Below are 20,302 nucleotides of genomic sequence, written 5' to 3' on the forward strand. Positions count from 1 at the left end.
CTGTATTTTTCCTCGTGACACGGTTTTGTTTTAATTGTGCCTCTTTAATTGTGTCAGACTAACGATGTGCAGGCTGCTCTGGTTGTGAACACCTTTCTATTTCTTCAGCTGCTGCTGCTCTGTTGCTATAAAAAGGGTGATCCCATGGTAGTAGGCTCCCCACACTTCAAGAAAGGAGTTTAAATGTAACCATGGAAAGTTTAAATGGCTTTTTTCTCTCTCCAAATGGCTTTTCCCCTCCTGGTGTCTCCCAGTGATTGATTTTCCTGGCACAGGGGAAGGGTGAAGGGTTGGATGTTGATTTTGCAGGAGGCAATGTTATTAAACGTGGTCTCTTCCCACCAGCGCTAACGTGTGTGCTCTGCTTTGCTTCTCTTCCAGATATGGACGTGTCGAAAGTGTCAAAATCCTCCCTAAGAGGGGGTCGGAAGGCGGAGTGGCAGCGTTTGTGGATTTTGTGGACATCAAAAGTGCCCAGAAGGCACACAACTCTGTCAACAAAATGGGAGATAGAGACCTACGGACGGATTATAATGAGCCAGGAACCATTCCCAGCGCTGCGCGGGGATTGGATGATACAGTTTCCATAGCATCTCGTAGTAGAGAGGTTTCTGGGTTCAGAGGAGGTGGTGGGGGGCCCACTTATGGCCCCCCACCATCACTTCATGCACGGGAAGGACGTTATGAGCGGAGACTTGATGGGTAAGTTCCAAGGTTTCTCTAGGCAGGTATTTTGTATTTGATATGGTGAGAAACACAAACTCGTATCTAGGGCCCCCAGATGGATTTAAAATTTTGGGAATTATCTATGTTTCCTATTTTGGGTTGGAAACGGAAGTGATTTCTATCCCAGTGGCTGGTACCTTGTGGATCCATAGAGGATGTGTCCTGCAGCTGGTTGGATATCTACCTACACTTGCAATAAGGTGGTTTTAAGATGGAAGATTTCCTTTGGCCAGCATCGATATTGGAGTTACTCTTTTCTAGAAGTAGCGATCCCATTTCTTGGATAATATTAAGGCCTTGCTGGATGTATCCCTGCTGCCAGATGGAGCTATCTTACTCTACAACATGTGGTGAAGTTTCTCTGTGGAGTATCTTCGGAATACTCGAACCTAGAATTCGGTGAAAGCTTGATGCCTAGCTCTCAGTTCTCACTATACGCAGCGGGTATGTTAATTGGATTGTCACCACAAAATTCAGAGTAGACTTTAATGATGCGGCCCCTTGGATTCTACCGACAACTCTGAGCGATGGAAATAACGCTTGGATGGAGAAGACCGAAGGCAGCTTGTGATGGTTCCATTTTGGATCTACATCATTTCCAAGTTATTGGGATTATTCTTTCTGATGGTATTGGCAAAAAGAGATGACGGACTTTACTAAATTTTGGAAATTATAGTTTATTTTTTTTTTAAAGCTGGGATAAGAACTACTGCCTTGAATTTATTGGATGGTATACAGTCAAGACGCCAGTAGCCATGGGGAGTGGATTACTATCTAGCCTCCTAAAAAGCTCTGCTGCTCCACATTAAACATACTTTAGCTTTAAGGACGTGGTGCTAATACCCGTTTGTGGATACACCAGTGAGAAGTGACTGGGCTGGATGGTTACCAAGGCGGCCAGAGGATGCCTGCTGGCAGCAGCGTCGGGGCCCTCGGGCCTCGGGGGATCTTCTACCAGCTGCTTGATTCAGACTTAGGGCTGGAAATTAAAATTATGGATCTATTTAAGTGCCTTCTGTCTCAAGAAAGAAGTCTGGGGGTTTCAGAGTTACGGTTTCAGTCTGGGACTACTTCCGTCCAGTGGAATTTTTTTTTTTTGTGTCTTGTCACTAAGAATTTTTTTTTCTTGTTGGTTCATCTAAAATATCATTTGACACCCTTGCCCATTAAGAAGGTGGATTACCCCTGTAAGAGGGGCCAAAATTGGGGAAGTTATGTTCACAATTCTCTCCCTAGATTTAATTGGGAATATAGGTCGTGTTTCCACACTTGGAAAAGGTTGGTATGTCCTGCCCTGTGTATATTAGCCCCTCTCCTAACCCAAGTCAAACCCTCTCTTTCCACTAACTCCAGTAGCACTTAGTACTAATAGATAAATGAAGAAAGCACTGTAGCCAGTAGCTGTTCAGCTCTGCTTCCTCTGTCTGTCTTCTGTGTCCTTCTCATGGATAAGGATTTGTTCTTTCTGTCAGCTCTGTAGCAGTAACCTGCTAGAAAATACTGCTTTTTCTCTGACCTCATTAAATCAGCTCTCACTGATTAACACTTTGTAGGATGCTAAATGCAATCGTTTGTAAAATTGTTGATCTTGGTCCTTCAAAAGGGGAAAAAAAAGAACCAAAACAGAGCCACATTTCTGTGCCAGATTCTGAAATAGCTTTCAAAATTCCATTGTTGCGAGCAAGAGGTAATGGAAATAGAAACGCAACAATGAATTTCAAGCAGATGTAGAAGATAATGACATTCTCTTGCACTGGTTAAATAGTTTTTTATATATCATTTGAGAGAAAAACATGCAGGCAAGATGTGAGGGAGCCCTATAGAAAGCTTGATATGAGTTACAATTTAACAACAGAGAGTGAATATATTGAGAGGATTAAGGATCTAATGATTCATTGGAGAAGGAATGGAAGGAACTTCCTGAGATGCTAATCGAAAAAAGATTCAAATCCCATTTTCAGTTTATAAAAGATCCCTGAAATATTTCTGCCATTTGAACTAGAGCTGTGATGCAGGAGAGGAGGAGGAGGCACAAGGCAGAATTGGGTTATCAGGATTCAGGAGACTGAAGTGACTCATAACACATTCTAAAGCAAGAATCTGAGAGAGAAGGCTGAAAAAAAAAGGCTGAAATGTCCTTTGTAAGATGGATAATTAATTTTTAAATTAATTTTGGCTACCCTAACATATTTAGAATTTTAGAAGTATTTTTTAAAAGTTCAAAGCAACCATTCTGGATCTTCCATTTTGTGGATGTAACTAAGATGTACCATCTTGGTGCTTGTCTAAATTGGAATACTCAACTATTTGTAGTGTTCCTTTATCTGTCAATCGCTTTATTTGAGAGATCACACTAACTCAGAACATCACTGAGCCTTTATCATTTTAAAATATTCAAAACACTGAAATGAACTGGACTGTAGCTGCTGGAAAGCAGCAGATAGAAATTCTGTGATTGCAGCAGTCCAAACAAAAACACTGCCTAAAAATTGCATTCCCAATCCATGTGTAGGGTCTTAGTTTGTTCTGGGAACCTGCATCCTTGCAGTTCCAGCATTAGTAATGAGATGTTTCTTCAGCATCCATAAGTTTTATAATGAATGATTGTAGCAATCTGGTCAAAGCAAAAATTCCCTCTAAGAGGGTAAAATATTTTAGAGCAGCAACAAGAAACCCCCTGATTTTCTGGGAAATCTCTATGGGTTATGCCACCCCTTTTGAAAGCAGCTTCTTACCTATGGGTCATGCTTTGCATGGAGGCTTTCATGACTCCAGCCCAATTTGTGATGCCATTTTTGCAGAAGGATAATTACAAGAGCTCCAGTAATTACCACATTTTGGAAAAAAATATTTTTGAAGCTCTTAAGCAAAAATGGAGAGAAAAAGGAGAATTTAATGGTGATGTCCACGACCATGAAGTTTTTCTTGTTTACAGAATTTAAAAGAAAAAGAACAATTGAAATGAGAATTCTGCATGGGAAAGCAGAATTTTTTTCCCTGTGCAGGCAAGTTGCTGGTCATGAAAGCCCCATATTGTGATTAAACCAAAATGATTGCTCAGCTTGATTGTATACAAATATAACTTTGGAGTCAAGTAAAATGTTTGGAAGTTTGTCATTGTTCGCTTGATAGGTTATTGCTGGTTAGTGGAGAAGCAGTCGCAACAATAAGCCGAGTGCTGCCATGAATGTTTGCATGATTTGCTTTTGGTGGTGCCTGGCCCTTTCTGATGCGATATTTTTCCCCCTTCCCAAATGCAGGGCTTCAGATAACAGGGAGCGTGCTTATGAACATAGTGCCTATGGACACCATGAGCGGGGGACGGGCGGATTTGATCGGACGCGACATTACGATCAGGATTACTATAGAGACCCTCGCGAGCGGACCTTACAACACGGGCTCTATTACACTTCTCGGAGCCGAAGCCCGAACCGCTTTGACGCTCACGACCCCCGATACGAACCTAGGGCCCGGGAGCAGTTTACATTGCCCAGTGTGGTACACAGGGATATCTACAGGGATGACATTACACGGGAGGTACGAGGCAGAAGGCCGGAGCGGAACTACCAGCACAGCCGGAGCCGCTCGCCGCACTCGTCGCAGTCCAGGACGCAGTCCCCGCAGCGCCTGGCCAGCCAGGCCGCCCGGCCCGCCCGCTCGCCCAGCGGCAGCGGCTCCCGCAGCCGATCCTCCAGCAGCGACTCCCTCAGCAGCAGCAGCAGTACCAGCAGTGACAGGTAGGGCTCTGCGCCGCGTGCTCTGCTCAGGAGGTGTTTTGTGGCAAAGCTTTGGTCGCTGAGGTGAAGTGCAGTGAAATGTCCAAAGGCTCAGTTGGCACTGAGGGTTCCAAGGGCAATGCTGGTGCTGGTCGTTGTTTTCCTTGGTAGATCCAAGAACCAAAACACAGACCCATTTCTGTGCCAGATTCTGAAAAAGCTTTCAAAATTCCATTGTTGCGAGCAAGAGGTGATGGAAATAGAAATGCAACAATGAATTTCAAGCAGATGTGGAAGATAATGACATTCTCTTGCACTGGTTAAGTAGTTTTTTATATATCATTTGAGGCATGGTGGATCCATGGTGCATCTGTAAGATGGTGGCCGTGCGTAACAGGAATGTACAGACACAGCACCTCACTGCCCGTGTGTCTGGAGAATGGGGTCACTTTTATTTGCTTCAGTGAGAGAAAAAGCAAATTTTAAGGTCAGCTGCTTTTTACTTTGGGAAATGATGAGTGGTATTGTTCTGTTTCTTCTTGTTCACTGACACTGCTGACATTCACAAGGTTGATTTGTCGCCTTCCCATTTCTCGCCCTGCTGTCTCACAGGAAAATTTGTAGACTTGGAAGAATTAAAAGAAAAGAATCCAAGTTTGCAATTCCTGGGAATGCGTTTCCTTGGTTCTGTAATAGCTCTGTATTTGCATGGCATTACAAAATACCTATGGGGGAGAAAAGAAGGTGTTGGAAAAGCACTGATTTCTTTTAATAATTTTAAAATTTGTGTGTTGAAGTGCCTGTCTGATATTTGGCTTTTTAAGAGTGAATTCACCCTAAGAGTGGAAGCCACAAAGCTGCAGTTGCACCCATAAATATTTTATGCTCTTTGGCAAAGAGCTCTGCTCTTCAGGAGAGTTTGCAGAGTTGGCAGCGTTTCCTTTGCATACCAGGTCTTTTCTAAAACTGAAAATATTCATTAAGTAAATAAGTTGTATCAGTAGAGCCTTGGATTTCACAAACGCCTGGCGTGACAGGACAAGGGCAATGGCTTCCCACTGCCACAGGGCAGGGTTGGCTGGGATGTGGGGCAGGAATTGTTCCCTGGCAGGGTGGGCAGCCCTGGCACAGCTGTGGCTGCCCCTGGACCCCTGGCAGTGCCCAAGGCCAGGCTGGGCAGGGCTGGGAGCAGCCTGGGACAGGGGAAGGTGTCCCTGCCATGCCACGGGTGGAATTTGGTGAACTTTAAGGTCCCTTCCAACCTGTTCTAGGGTTCTGTGTTTATCACTGTGAGTGGAATTTTACCTCTGTCAGAACTCTCTGACCACGGGGATTGTTCTCACAAAGTCTTCCCTTGAGTGTTGAACCTTCTGGAAGGGTGAGATGGGCTGACACCCAACAGAGTGTACAGAGGATGAGGAAATCAGTGTCTCCTCTTGTGATTGCCCCACCTCCTCATGTCTAAAGAATCATGCAAGGATTTATTTACTTCTTTTAATTATTGTTTTCTCCTCCTGGATTTGGAAATCCAGGTCCTGTCTCAGCTGGAGAGCAGGTGAACATTTAAGACAACTTTTAGGCTGCTTTGAAGCACTTGTTTATTTCCAACACTTCTCTCAATGAGAGCTTAATGCTTGAATAAAGACAATCCTTTGTCAAAGATTTTTCACACTTACTACATCTCAGAAAAATCTGTGAGACTTCCAGAGGTCTCAGAAAAATCCTAGAGAAAATGGATTGAAAGGAGGGCTGGTTACATTTAAGGTTTAAAAAAAATCTCTAGAAGGGGAAGAAGAAAAAATCTCTACTGGTGCTTCTCTGCTCCTTGTGGAATGAGAAAGGCGTCCAAGAAACTCGTAATATTTATAAAATGTCATTGTTGGGATGTCGAGGCAGGATGAAATCCTGTTCTGAATTTGAGAGGACTAAATATGATCCCACTGGAACCAAGTTTTAAGATTTAATGAGAAGAAAAGCAGTGTCTGCTGTGCTTGAGCATTTAATTTTCTTGGCAATTTCTAGTTGTAGTAATGGAAAAGTAGATGATACTCTGGGAGGAAATAAAACATTTTTTTCTTATTAATACAATAAAATCAAACTCAGTCGAGCAAGTAATAGAATCTGGTGGATTGTATATTTAATTTTGAAGGATCAGAAAAGAATTTTACATGTTTCTTAGCAATCAGTTAGATAATAATAAACATTTAACCCTCTCTTTACTTTGGGAAGCAAAACCCCATCTGGCCTTGAATCTTGCAAAGCACAAGTGTTTAATTTTCAACACAGTTGAAATTTAGCCATGTAAATATTAAGCTCCTCATACACTGTTGGTGAGCAAAAGCTGCCTCAGTCCCTTTTCCCTGGTTTGGTGCTCCCACTTGCTGTGTGATATATCCAGTTTCTTTTGTCTGGAGAATAATTATTGCCTGCAGTTTCCATGGTCTCGAGGATTTCAGCAAGCTGGAAATTCTCTAAGTGGAAATGGCCAATTTTGAGGGGCCATGGTGTTATTAAAAGTCTTTATGACACTGCATTCTTGTGAAATTTTGGAATTTGGTCACTCAGGTCTCGTCCCGTTGGTGTTTGGGGCACACCCTGTGTGTTCAGCACTGCTGGGAGCTTTGCTGGGCACTGGCCTTGAGGAGCTGTGAAAAAGCACAAAGGGGCTCAAGGACAACTCTGGGTTTCCACACTCGTGGTTTTCAAGAATTGTGTGAAGTACATAACGCTGATTTGCCTTGACAATACTGAAGAAACACTGCTTGCTTAAAAAATTAAAAAACAACCCCAAAAAAAGCCTTTATTTTGTCAAGGTTCAGAGTTTGTTGTGTTGGATTGCCACTAAACTTTGCTTTAAATTGCTGTTTGGAGGCCTTTGCAGGTAATGGTGCTGCAAGGAGTAATTTAGAAACTAAAACCAGAAAGAACACATTAAAAATAACCAGTATTCTGTGAAGCCAGGCTTTATTTGGGGTGTTCTGTGGCCTCTCAGAAGTTGCCTGCTGAGGTGAGGAAGCTGCTGGATGTGGATGGTTCCTGTGTGGATTTGAGGAGAAATTTGTGTTTTGAAGTCTTTTTAGTGTAAGATTGCTCATTCCCCACCTATCTAGTGGAAAAGGGTTGGTGGAATTTTTTTATCACCTTGAAAGAATAAAAAAAAAGCCCTTGAAAATGATAATTTGCCACCACCAGGAGCTTCATTGTCTCCATTCTGGTGATTCAGACACACACCACAAATGATACATTAGCAAACATATTTTCTGTACTGTGTCATGGAAGAAGCTGGCTCTGGATGGAAGCTGGGTGATCCCATAGGAAGCAAACAAGATTTTGTTTGTGCCCTGCCCAACCTCCTGGAAACATCCTCCCTGCTTTTAGGTTTTTTTCTTTTGTAGCAAAAGCTCTTTTCTAGGCTGCTTGTTGAGGTGCTCTAATGCACTAAAAATAATTTCTGGGCTTTTTGATTCAGTTTTGTAACGTCAGATGGCCTGACACGTCTCTGGCTGCTCCATGTGTTAGTGATTATTCTCAAAGCTTTGCTGCAGCACTGCTGAAGCAGCCAGTGCTGAGAGCAGAGCGTTTCACTCCTAAAAATTATTGGGATGGGGTTTGAATTCATTTACAAAAACCCAGGCAGAAGTGTTTGATTGCCTGTAGGTGATGTTCAGGCTGTAAAAACGTGAACACCCCATGTGTTCCATCTGCAGATAAGCAACCTGAGGTTTCCCTTGGCCTTTAATTTATTTTTTAAGAGTGTTTATTCAGTTGTCTGATGTGGAGGATGCTGGGGGATTTACCAGTTAAATGAATAATTTCCTATAATGTGTAATGTAGTCGCCTTTAATTTATTTTTAAGAGTGTTTGTTTGGTTGTCTCATCTCCAGGATGCTGGAGTTGGATGAATAATTACTTAGATGAGTATTTCTCTATAGCTTGTAATATGAAATAGGTATTGGGAAATTAAAAGAGCATTTTCAGCTTAGATACAACATTGCTTTTATATTCGCCAAAATCTGTGTGAGCACAGTTATTCCAGTCTTCCTGAAATCAAGAAACAGGAAGAAGTTGCACTTACAGATATTGGAAAAGGGATTTTTTTTTTTTTTGTAATTCTTATAGCTGTATTTAAAGTTCTCGTGACAAGTGGGCAAGGCAGAAGGTAATTAGAGATTGGTTTTAATTTTAGATTTCTCTGTGATGAAATTCTTTCTGGAGCAAGGAATTACCATTGGAATGGAATATGTGTGTGTCTTAATATTGAAATAAACTGATGAAAAATACTGCCAAGAGAATTTTAATCATGGGAAAAACAGGCTCCCTGAAACCTCCTGTGTATTTTATTTAGTCAGGGACTTTCCTAGCCTGTTTCAAAACTGAAGTGAAAGTAGAAAAAAGTGAGTTTTAGTTTCATTACATAATGCAAACCTTTCTCTACCATTGTCTTCATCTCCTCCTTCCCGTGTCGTTTGCTGCCAGAAGTGATGAATCACTGATTTAGCTGGGATTTGGGATTTTGAGTGGGTTTGGAGATGCCTGTGCTGAGGACAGATGAAAAATCAGGAACAATGAGGTTAAATGTAGCTGTTTAGTCTTTATTGAAGCATCTGTGAGATGGCTTTTGTCGAGGTTAAATAATTCCACATCCATTTGGTACTGCAGAGATGAGCTGAAAATTTTTAATCTCTTCTGGTAGAACGACAGGGTTGAGCAGGCTCGTGTTTGTATGGGAAAAGAATTAGGTTAAGATTTATAAAAGAAAATTAAAGAATTTCTTAGAGTAGGAGGCCTTTTCCATTGCACAAAGGCAACAGTAAGTCTTGTCAGGAGTCAGGTGAAACACCTCATCCTTACCTTTTGTTCACATAAACCCATGTGCTGCTTTAATGTTCTCTCTGCGTGGCAAAATGTGAATTAGGGAAAGGAAAATTTAGAAAAAAAAATCCACCTCAAATTCTCGCAGGTTTTTGTTAACAATTGTCGAGCGTTTTCACTTTGTTCTTCCTTGTGTTTCTGCTCGTGTCAGCCTGTGCTGCTGCTCAGCTAAATATAACCGAGACCATCCTTTAAACGTGGCTTTTTTTACCCTTGGGACTGTATCGGGTTTCTTGAGATTGAGCACAGGCAGAACGTTTTCAGATGGCTTTGGAGAGATTATAATACAGAAAGCCAACCTTTATACTCGAGATATGCCGAAAAAAACGTACCTGTGCATGTGTAACCACATAAATAGATCCTTCTGTGGGAAAAAAAAAATAACGTGATATATCAAAGTTCTCCTCGCGGATGGTGAAGAAATGGTGTCTCGGTGCCCTTGGCAGGGAGCGGCCGCAGCTCGCTTGTCCCTCAGCCTCTCGCCCCAGTTGCTGACAGCCCGCATTACCTCAGCCCTGGACTCGGCAATAATCTATGAAAAATGTGCGTTGCATAATAAGATTTTTATCTCGCTCCGAAACCCCGCCGCTTTCTCTCGCCTCACAGCCGGCGGAGCGCGCCCGCCGCTGTAATGGCGGCGCGGCCGCGGAGTCGCCTCACCCGGCTGTTTCGGGGGGCGGGGAGAGCGGGTGTTTCTGAGGGAAGAGCGGGTGTTTCTGAGGGAGAAGCGGGTGTTCTGTGGGGGCGAAGCGGGTGTTTCTGCCGGAAAAGCGGGTGTTTCTGGAGGAATAAGCGGGGGCTCTCCGCCGCGGTGCCCCGGCGGGCGGGGGGCGGTTGTTTGCGCTGAGAACCGGTCTGAGCCGGCGGGAGCCGGCCGGGGCTGCCGCGCCGCCCCCGGGGCGGGGCCGCCCGAGCCCCGCGGAAAAACACCGCCATTGCCACAAAAAAAAAGCCTTTTAAATTAAAAAAATATATAGATTCCCTCCCCCACCTTAGCACTGGAGCAGCTCTCGCTCCTGCGTGAAGGTTTTCCCTTCACACAGTGCAGAGAAATGAAGTAGCAGCGGCTGTGTCAGAGCCGGATCTGAGGGGGGAAAACCACCCTTTTCCCCTCTCAACCTATTTTAGGTTGTTTATTTATTTGTTTTAAACCTTAAATGCTCTGCTCGCTCTAGAAGTTAAGCACTGGTTTCCTCGCTGGAGGAATCAGCCCCAAAAATCCCCCAAAAGGGCGATTTTAGAGCCTGCCCCAACATCCTACTACCACCTCTGCCGTGATTTGACACAATTACAAAATTAAATAGAAATTCTATCTTAGTTGGCCCCTCTGGGAGAACCCACCCCCACCTCCCCCCCCTTACATATAAATAGACAATAAAATACTTTAAAACGTTATAACAAGGAGGGGTTTTAATTTCTTTTTTATTTAGTATTTAATTTTCTTGGCATGAGCTGCCCAAAAAGAGTGGACATTTGGCTGCAATTAATACCCCCCACCACTGCTGCACTCCAGTAATAGTTGGTAATTGCTGGCTCTAAGTGACAAAGCAATTAAGCCTCTTCCTAAATGTGCAGAAGTAGGTGTTTATCTAAATCTGGGCTGTCAGCCTTTGTTTCTGTGTCAGGGCCCAGAAGCTCAACTGCTGCTTTCTCAAATTGCATTTGATTCTTTACAGGCAGAGGAAAAAAATCTTTTTTCAAGTTAATTTCAGGAAAGGAGTCTTAAAAATATATCATGTTGTGGATGGGTGAAGTGGAAATTGCCCTAGAAAAATATTTCTATTTTATTACTATGATAACTATTTTGATGACTTCAAATTATTTTGTTGTTGTTAAAGAGATTATTGTTATTTCAGTGCTTTAAAGGTTTCTTGCAATGAGATCAGAATCTTTGCTGGAGAATATGAGGATTTGTGGCAGCTTATTCTAGACTTTCTGGTGAACTTGCTTTTTCCTCAGCTGGGGGAAAAAGATCTGGATGTGTGATAAAAATGATATTTTAAAGCCACCCCTGGACAGCTGTAGATCTGCAGGAGCTAGTCTGGTGTGAGAATTCACAATTTCATGTCTTCTTAACCTCCTTTTCTAGGAATAGTGGGAAAAACCTGATCTATGTGGACAGCACTGCTCCCACCAGCGTTGTGGGAGACTTCGGGCTGTTCCTTAAGTCCATGGGAGCTGCTAAAAATTGCTATTTTCCCAAAGGTCAGGTGCTGTTGGATTGGGTTTGACTTTGGGGTTGTGCGTGTGCGTATTAACAAAATGGTCACTTCTAATTGCATTTTTAAGGCTTTGATTTCCTTCCAAGTATTTTGCTTAATCATCTTGAGTAGGCTGAGGGAAGGAAAGAATTAGCTGAGGTCAGGGAAGTTGAAGCTGCCCGTGTTACTGCTCAGAAGCCAGGCTTAGTGTGAGGGATCCTGGAGGCAGGAAGAGAAATGTGTTCCCTTCCTGCTGCACGCTGGGAGAGCCAGGGGAAAGCAGCCCCGGGAAAGCCAAGGAAAACAGGGAAACGTGTGGGGCTGTGGTGGCTGCCTCCCTCTGCACCAGCAGGCCAGATTCGCCTTTCCTTGGGAGACACACAGCTCCCAAGGATGTGAATCACGGCTAAAATAGATTAGAGGATCGCAGCCTGGAGGTGTTCATCTGCAGCGTGGTGGAGTCAGCTCAGATGGAGACACAGGCACCAGAGCTGGGGGAGAGCATCCCCACTGCACAGGCCTTTGGAATAAAGGGCACTTTAATAATTTCTGATGAATATTCACATGGAGAGATGAATAGCAGAAGAGGAAGGCTGTATTGAACGCTTCTTGAAAAAGCACCAGTCATTACAGTGATCAAAGGAAAAATCCAGCCACTTCCTGGGCTGTTCCAATTAAAGCCTAGACACCACCTCCCTTTGAACTTGCAAATACAGTGATTTGTTGGTTTTGTTTTGGTGTTTTTTTTCCCAAAGAGGATGTTAGAGGCATGGATGCAGAAGGAGAAGCTTCCCTGTAAAACCTGAGGGCTGGGAGAACAGGTCTCCTCCAGGCGTAGCAATGCGACTTGGGCGTTAATGTTACAAACAATCTCGGGTGGAACATGCTGTACTTAAATACAGTCACAGGGATGGGAATTACTAGTAAATAAGCCTTATTGGGAAAAAAATAAAAATTAGTATCATCCCTTAATCTTTGCCCATTGAATTAACCATGTACCTGATGCGCTTAGCTTTGCCCCCGTTGTCCCGGCACGGAGCGCAGTCTGGCTGTGACGTGGCGAGTGCCGAAACCACTAATGATGGCATCAAGGGTTTAAGTGCAAATCTCCTTAGCAGCAGATTAGGGATCCCAGCGCAGATCCTTGCGGTCAGCTCCTAATGCTGCTGCGAGAGGAGAAGGCAGCGTGGCTCTTGAGTGGAAAATCACAGGCTCGGCAGAGAGGTGAGGGCTTCGATGTGTTGTGTAGAGGAGAAAAAATTTATGTGTGTTGGGATGTGGTCCAGATTTTGTTTAAATCTTGAAGGGAAGCTGAGTTTCCAAAAGGAGGAGCAGGGAGATGTGCACTGTGTAGATGTGTGAATTATAGAGTGAATAAAGTCTTTGCATGATTATTCATTAAGTGCCTAATAGAAGAACAAAAATAGCTTTGGCATTAAGAAACAGGACTTCTCTGTGATCCCTCCTCGCAAGTGGCCCATAACAAAGGTAGGGGACTTGTTCCTTTGTTTCCTGGTCCTTCCAGCCATGAGTGCACTCTGCTGTCTGGAGGAGTGAGACGTGGAGCCTTTTAATTCCTTCTCTTTGAGAAATGTCTGGGCTTCAGTGCTCAGTTGCTTTATTTAGCTCAAAGCGATGGTTTTGGCTAGAAGACACTTGGAAATCCAGGATGGCAGGAAAAGTACCTCTTAGAGAATCCCTTCTATGAGAGGGAAGTGGTTTTCAGGCCTGTATCCTCATTTCTTCCATGGTTGTGGGGTGTTCTCTGCAGATGTCCAGAACTCATCAGTTTTAAATATGAGAACCTCATAAAACAGTTTAAAAACCAAAAATAATTAAGACACATCTCCAGCAGATCCCGGCTCTAAGGGCATTCCCGTATTTATTATCTTTCATCCATTTGAGAGCAGAGAGCTTTTCTGGCGTGATAACACATGAAAGAAAGGCTCTGTTCTCCTCCTGAAAGTGAATTCCCAAGAATGCCCAGCCCCAGGTCCCTGTGGACGGACGGTGCCGGGCTGGGCAGAGTGAGATGCAGAGTGTCCTACTTACTGTGCCTGCTACAGGTCTGACCTCCTTGGATCATCTGACACCTCGTTGGGTAAGAGGTTGCTGCAAGATCTCAAACCCTCAAATTATGTAAGATTTACACACTTGCTTTGAAGTTGGTCCCTCCCTTCCATGTTTGTTTACTGGCTGGTGTGTCCTGTTGGATTGTGAAGGATGAATAGTCACAGAAAGGAGGCTGTCGGGTTAGTACAGATTTTCTGTTCCTCTTGGTTTTCTGAACGTGCTCGGAGCTGTGCTTACCCCGGTTCCGGAGTCTGGGAATACACTGAGGACGTCCTGCGCCGGTCCAGGCTTTGCTGGGTGAAATTTTCAGTTTGCTTATTTGTTTCTAAAATGGAGAGAGGGAGGAGAAAGGCTCATTGTGTTGCTAGAGGAGAAACAGAGATGGTATCTAACAGCTGTCTCAGGAGTTGATGTTGGGTTTGCTTTTTAATATGCAGTTTATCTCGAACTCAGGGGAAATCACATGGAAAAAAGGAAGGTGCTTAATTACCCTGTACGTGTGGCTGCCATGGTTTGGGGGTTGGAAAGCACTGGCTCCCATAAGGGAAGCTCCCAGGCTTTGCCTGTGGGAGTTGCTCAGAGGGCTTTTCTCCCATGCTGTGCTCTCGCTGTGCCTGGATTGCCCCGGCTGCTCCTCCTTCCCCAGCGCTGCCATGCCGGGGGGAGGCCAGGGAGGTGGAAAAACATTTTCTTCTGCATTTCACCCTACTTGTGCATTTTTCTCGCAAATTAAGTTCTCACCCGTGCTTTGTGATCCCTGCTAAGTGCAATGGAACTGGCCCAGGCTTTTGGGAAAGAGAATCCCTGGACTCTGACCATGTGTGGAGATGTAATCGCTAAATCCTAACAAATTCCATGGAATTAAGTTACAGCAAGGTGCTTTCTCAGAAGTTACTCTGAAGTGGCAAACACTGTCATGTGATACAGGTTTTGCTGGGTTGGTTTGGAGTTGTTTTTCTCTGGCATTACTCTCCATAGTTGTTCAACAAAGTAAAATCACATTCTCTCCCCCAGCCTACTGCAGATCCACAATAGGTACTGTGGCACTTTACCTGTTTCATACAGATATTTTCTTTTTGGTTTTATTTTCATTACTTCACTGTTTTATACCCATGTGAAAGCTCACAAAAAGTTCTACTTTTAGTTGTATTTTTATTTGCATGTGGGCAGCAAAATGAAGTAATTCCCAAATATAGTCCTAGCCAAGAGATCCATCTGTTCTCTGCATTTTTAAATGGCAAATTAATCCTTAGCATAGAACTCATCAAATGTCTTCTCTCTATAATTTATGCTGCCTGAGATCACAGAAATGACTTTTTTTTTTTTTTTTTCCCAGGCCTTCCATTTTAAGTAGTCCTTTACTCCAGAGCAGCAGCTCCCATTCTGGTTTTACAGAGCTCTCCTGTGATTCCTCCAGTCACTGTTGTCGGTCTAAAAGGGGGCATTAAAAAAAAAAGAGCCTCCAAAATTATTCTTCCCTTCATCTCTTTGGTGTTTCTTTGAAAGGCTGTAGAAGATTCTATTAGAATCTTAGATCAGAAGGAGTATTTTATGATTCTAAGATGTAAGGGAATAGAAATTCTCTTTGAAAAAAACCCTTGATAAATGGATTTATTTTGAATGGAGAGCTAGGGTTGCCCTGTCCATTTCCATTTGGATTTCTCTCTTTGGACAATAGTGACCATTTTTAGAAGTACTAAACTTCCACGGCGTTATCTGCCATAAAGGGAATTTCTATATTAAGCTTTGCATGTTCCCAAATTTACTTAAGCGGCATTGTAGCTCAGCTGTGTATCTTGGCATGCCTTCCATTGCAGCTCCCATCCCAGGAACAATTCTGTTTATAGGAGAGGATGCACCATTTCAAAACTCTGCTCCAAATCAGGAATTTCAACAAATGGTGTTTTTTGTGTATTGCTAAAAAAACCCCATGCCTTGGGTTGGGAGGAGGCAGTGCATGCAAATAGTGCCTGGCTTGGTTTTTTTAAGCCAAGGTGTGATGTTTTTCTAAAACATGAAGACAGATTTAATTCTATGGGGCTGTTTGCCGTGATCTTCTGGCAGCTTTATGTTAAAAAGTAACTGCAGTAACCTGGAGGTGAATCAGTGCTCAGGGTTTTTTTTGTTCTAGCATATGTCTGAAAAAGGCTTTTCTTCTGAAAGATGCCCAGTGCTCAACACTCACTCAATGCCAAATGGTTTTAAAATTGTACTTAGAAGTGTTTATTCCCAGGAATTCATTTGACAGGGCTCTTAAGGCAAGAGAGGTTACTTTCTGCTCCTTGAGTAAATGTGTAGTAGCCTACTTGGATGCAGTGGTGGTTGCATTTTCAATGGCATTTGGCTCTCCTGGCTCTTAGGCAGCACTTGGAGTAGAGTTTGGTGTTTTTTCCTAGGATCCTGAGTAGGTCCCTTCATGAAAGCAGTGCTGTTGTTGAGGAAACTGCCTTTAAATATTGGCCTTGATGATCATGGAGCTTTCTTCCAGCTTAAATGATTCTGTGCTGCTTTCTTGGTATTTTGAAAAGACTTGGCCACCCTTGAGCCTGGAGATCAAATTCCTCAGGCTGTTCCCTCTGTGATTCATGGAATGACCTTGGGCAAAGCCTTGGCCTCTTCGTACCTTCCTTTTCCATCTGCAGTGAATGTTAAGATGTACAGCCTCCCATGAACCTGGTACTAAAATACAGCTCTTGTCCAAAGATTTCATGTGCTCTGAAGTGTCAGTTACAAATTACTAATTTAGATCATCAGCAGATAGGTGGCAAAAGCTCTTCCCTTTAACACAGTTACTCTGCTTTTGGCCAACTTTTGCCTGATCCCCGCCTGGAGCAGCAGCTCTTCCTCAGGCGTGTGCTGGCAGTGCTTGCAATAATTTGGAGCGTGGCTGGAGGAGGTGGCAGCTCTGGGTGGCTGCAGCAGGACTGCTCACGAGGGATCTTGACCCAGGCTTTGCTCTGTGAAGGTGATGTTAAACAGAGAATGCTCACCCATTCTCACACCCACCCTCTTTCTTCCCTCTTTGCATCGGTGCAAGTTTAATTGTGGGAAAGCAGAGCTGAGGAGCTGCTTTGTACTTCACCCTCAAGGCCTCGATGACTTTTATCTTTGCCAGCGCCGAGCTCCGTCACCGTGGCCGTTTGCTGAGAAAGCATTTCCTTCAGCTTCCCAGGCTTGCTTTTGGAGCATGAGCAGTCCCACTGTTCCCAGGGAGCATCCATGGTTCAAAGAGGCATTGGCTGGGCAGGCAGGTAACTCCAGCTGCTCCCAAATTCAACACCAAACCCATCCACATCCACCTGCCAGCGTGGGATTGAGCAGCTTCTTCCCAGCAGTGGGAAGCTGTTGATGTCAGTGCTGAGTCAGCTCTTTGCTCCAGAGATAGGCCAGTGTGTTTGTAACCAACACTTTTTTCCCCCCAGGTTAATGTTTTTAATTCTTGGTGCACAAAGTCCAAGCCCAAGGACAGGGGGACGTAGGTCAAGGAGCGAGGTGACAACACCGACTGTGGGTTGGGCACAGTGTCCTCAGCCAGACAGAGATTAATATAAACATACATATTTTTAGCAATCATAATGGGTTATTTAGTTGCAGGGAAGAATTAAAAGGAGCCCAAGGCTGTCTGGAAACTCTGAGGGCTGCAGGGGAAGGTGGTTCTGGGGGTGGGAGTAGTCCATCCTTCTGAGCAGCATCTCCATCTTCTCCATGATTCATTTCAGACTTTCATCAAAGATCAGGTGTCAGACATCAGGATAAAATATCTGACATAAATATATTTATATATATTTATACACGGCCTGTCACAGAAATGCAAATGGAATGTTAATAAGCCACTCACTTGGCTTAGGATAAATATATGGTGAATAGTACCTGGAGGCTGTGTCTTCAAAAACTTGCTGGTCAGAGACTGAAATAAATACAGCAACAGTGTGTGTTAGTTGGTGATGTGAAGGACATTGAGTTGTCACAGTTGTGTTGCTTTCCCATGGCCCTTAAACATCATTTAATTTCATTTCTTTGGATTTAGAATTCCAGCCCAGCAGGAGATCATTGTAGTCTTCTCTCTGGGCGTGGTAAAGCAGAAAAAGTTAAGGGAAGGAGGATGTCCTTGTTTCATTAGCCTGCAGTATTTAATGATCTCTCTTTAGAGTTGTAAATGCTGGTTTTATCTGTTGCGTGCTTTTTGTGGCTGTTTGTGTTTCCGTGCAGCCCTGGCCTTTCCCCCCTCTCTGTGGATTGTTGTACCATAGCTGAGTGCAGTGAAACACTGCGGAGTGTGTGACATGCACAAACCAAAGTTCCTTGGGTGGCGACTTCTCAGCGGCTTGAACGGGTGCCAAGAATGTCACAGAATCCCATCCCGGCGAGCTTTGCTCCGGAGGGCCCGGCGTGATGGGCACAGCGTAATTATTACACTGAGGGAATGTTTAGGTGGCTTTCTCTGCCCTTCCTCTCCTGTCCATATTTCCAGTGGAAAGCCTTGTTTGCACATGGAGGAACGGGGTTCAGGTTCTTCGTGGTTTCCCTGTGTGGGCTGAGCCCCTTCAGCGCTCGCCTGCAGTTGGCAAAATGTGGTGACGGCTCGTTTCCTCTTGATCTCTTCATACAAACCACCCTCAGAGGTTGGGCTGGGTTTTCTGACGTCTTCAATTTCAGGTTCAACAACTCCTTTGAAGGAGGGAAAAACCCCTCGTATTTATTTCCGCAGGTGTGTGAAATGGTTTTTTTCCCATACAAATGCCCTGGTGTGGGACGTGTCATGTGTACAGAACAACTGCCTGCTGCTTGCTTGGATATTTAGGTCAGTGCTGGAATCAGCTCTGATAAGGAGTTAAGGTTGGTGTGCCCAGACCTCTGTAATTTTCATTGTGGTTATTCCTGCCTGTGTTGGAATGAGATGATCTCTGGGGTCCCTTTCTGGGATTCCATGATTCCTGCTTGAGTGTGGCAGAACAGCCACCTGGATTGTTGGATTAACAGGGTGCTATCAGGAGTTTGTGGGAATGGCCTACTGCTGTCCTGTGTGATTTGATGTGCATTTTTTACATACATGTGTGTGGAGAACAGGGGAAATTCTGGTTAAGTATCTTCTTAGTTATGTATGTTAAATATCTTAAAAAATATCTTAAAACAGGGGAAATTCTAGTTAAAATATCTTCTTAGTTATGAGTAGGTCAGAAATACAAGTCTGCAATAGCCTTGTGCATATATTGCTCCAATGTATAATTTTCCATCCAGAAGTTGAAGTGTTTCACAGGTGAAGATCCTTTAGTCCATTGCTAGAATGTAATACAGTGCATATTTTAAGCTTTTATTTTAAGCAGTTGCCATCAGTTTTTTATGTATATATATAATGTGTATATTATTTGAGAGCAGTGAGTCAATGTATAATTTTCCATCCAGAAGTTGAAGTGAAGGTGAAGATCCTTTAGTCCATTGCTAGAATGCAATACAGTGCATATTTTAAGCTTTTATTTTAAGCAGTTGCCATCAGTTTTTTATGTATATATATATAATGTGTATATTATTTGAGAGCAGTGAGTCAATGTATAATTTTCCATCCAGAAGTTGAAGTGTTTCACAGGTGAAGATCCTTTAGTCCATTGCTAGAATGTAATACAGTGCATATTTTAAGCTTTTATTTTAAGCAGTTGCCATCAGTTTTTTATGTATATATATAATGTGTATATTATTTGAGAGCAGTGAGTCAATGTATAATTTTCCATCCAGAAGTTGAAGTGTTTCACAGGTGAAGATCCTTTAGTCCATTGCTAGAATGTAATACAGTGCATATTTTAAGCTTTTATTTTAAGCAGTTGCCATCAGTTTTTTATGGGTGTTGGCTGGCAATAATCAGGTCTTTTAAATTCTTTTTATTCCCAAACAACACACCAGTACATTCAGGAAACTTGGAGCAATTTTCTAGTGCTGTTTTCCCAAGCTGAGGAAATCTAACCAGCAGGTTTTTTATCCAAAGTATCCCAAGGGGATTTGTGTCTTCTGGATAGAGCTGATCAGTGTTCTGTGCATGGAGATCATCTGTGGTGACTTAACTTGGATCTGGAAAGGGAGGGACAGGGAGAAAACCCGAGGGTTCCTGTTCTTCCGTTCAGAGATGACTGTAAGTTAACTTTGGATTTCCTGAGCCGGCTTGGGAATCTGCTGCTGACATCAGCCGTGAGAATAACCCGCCGTCAGCAGGGATGGAGCCTGTCCTCAGTAGATCTTTCTAGGAGATAATCTGCACTCGGAGATTATTCTGACAGGGCGTTGAGTCGAGCTGAGCCAGGCAGAGTTCCTGATTTCAAGTTAATTTTGGCAGGGAAAAAGTGATCGTTCTGCATATTTCCTGGAAAAATAAAAAATTCTGGATGTTTCATCAGGTTTGGTGAAACAGTTTTTGAAGTCAGCTATTAAAAAAAAATTTAAGCATTAATTTTTGCATTTTTCACAGCTGAAGTTGGGCATGAAAAACGCAAATAGGTGACTTTGTTTTTAACTTGCTCCAGCTATAGAGGTTGGAATCATGGAATGACAGAATCATGGAATGGTTTGGGTTGGAAAGCACCTTAAAACCCATCTCATTCCACCTCTGCCTCCGGTTACTCCAAGCCCTGTCCCACCTGGCTTTGGACACTTCAGGGACTGGGCAATCACAGCTTTTCTGGGCAACAGCAGGTTGGTTTGGTTTTGCTTTTTCAAACCTGCATTGGC

General features: G+C 43.5%; 1 protein-coding gene across 4 annotated transcripts in view; it reads left to right on the forward strand.

The window, feature by feature from the left end:
* The window catches only part of SPEN (spen family transcriptional repressor), a 67,810-nt gene that overhangs the window by 17,663 nt on the left and 29,845 nt on the right, over window positions 1-20,302 (forward strand). For 3 of the 4 annotated variants that reach the window (XM_064730884.1, XM_064730885.1, XM_064730887.1), the window contains exons 2-3: window positions 382-702; window positions 3,987-4,463. In XM_064730884.1, the coding sequence (XP_064586954.1) occupies window positions 382-702; window positions 3,987-4,463 (798 nt within the window). The other variant, XM_064730886.1, reaches the window with a different exon arrangement.

This window comes from Zonotrichia leucophrys, chromosome 21 (assembly GCF_028769735.1).
Source record: "Zonotrichia leucophrys gambelii isolate GWCS_2022_RI chromosome 21, RI_Zleu_2.0, whole genome shotgun sequence".
Classification (NCBI taxonomy): Eukaryota; Metazoa; Chordata; class Aves; order Passeriformes; family Passerellidae; genus Zonotrichia; species Zonotrichia leucophrys.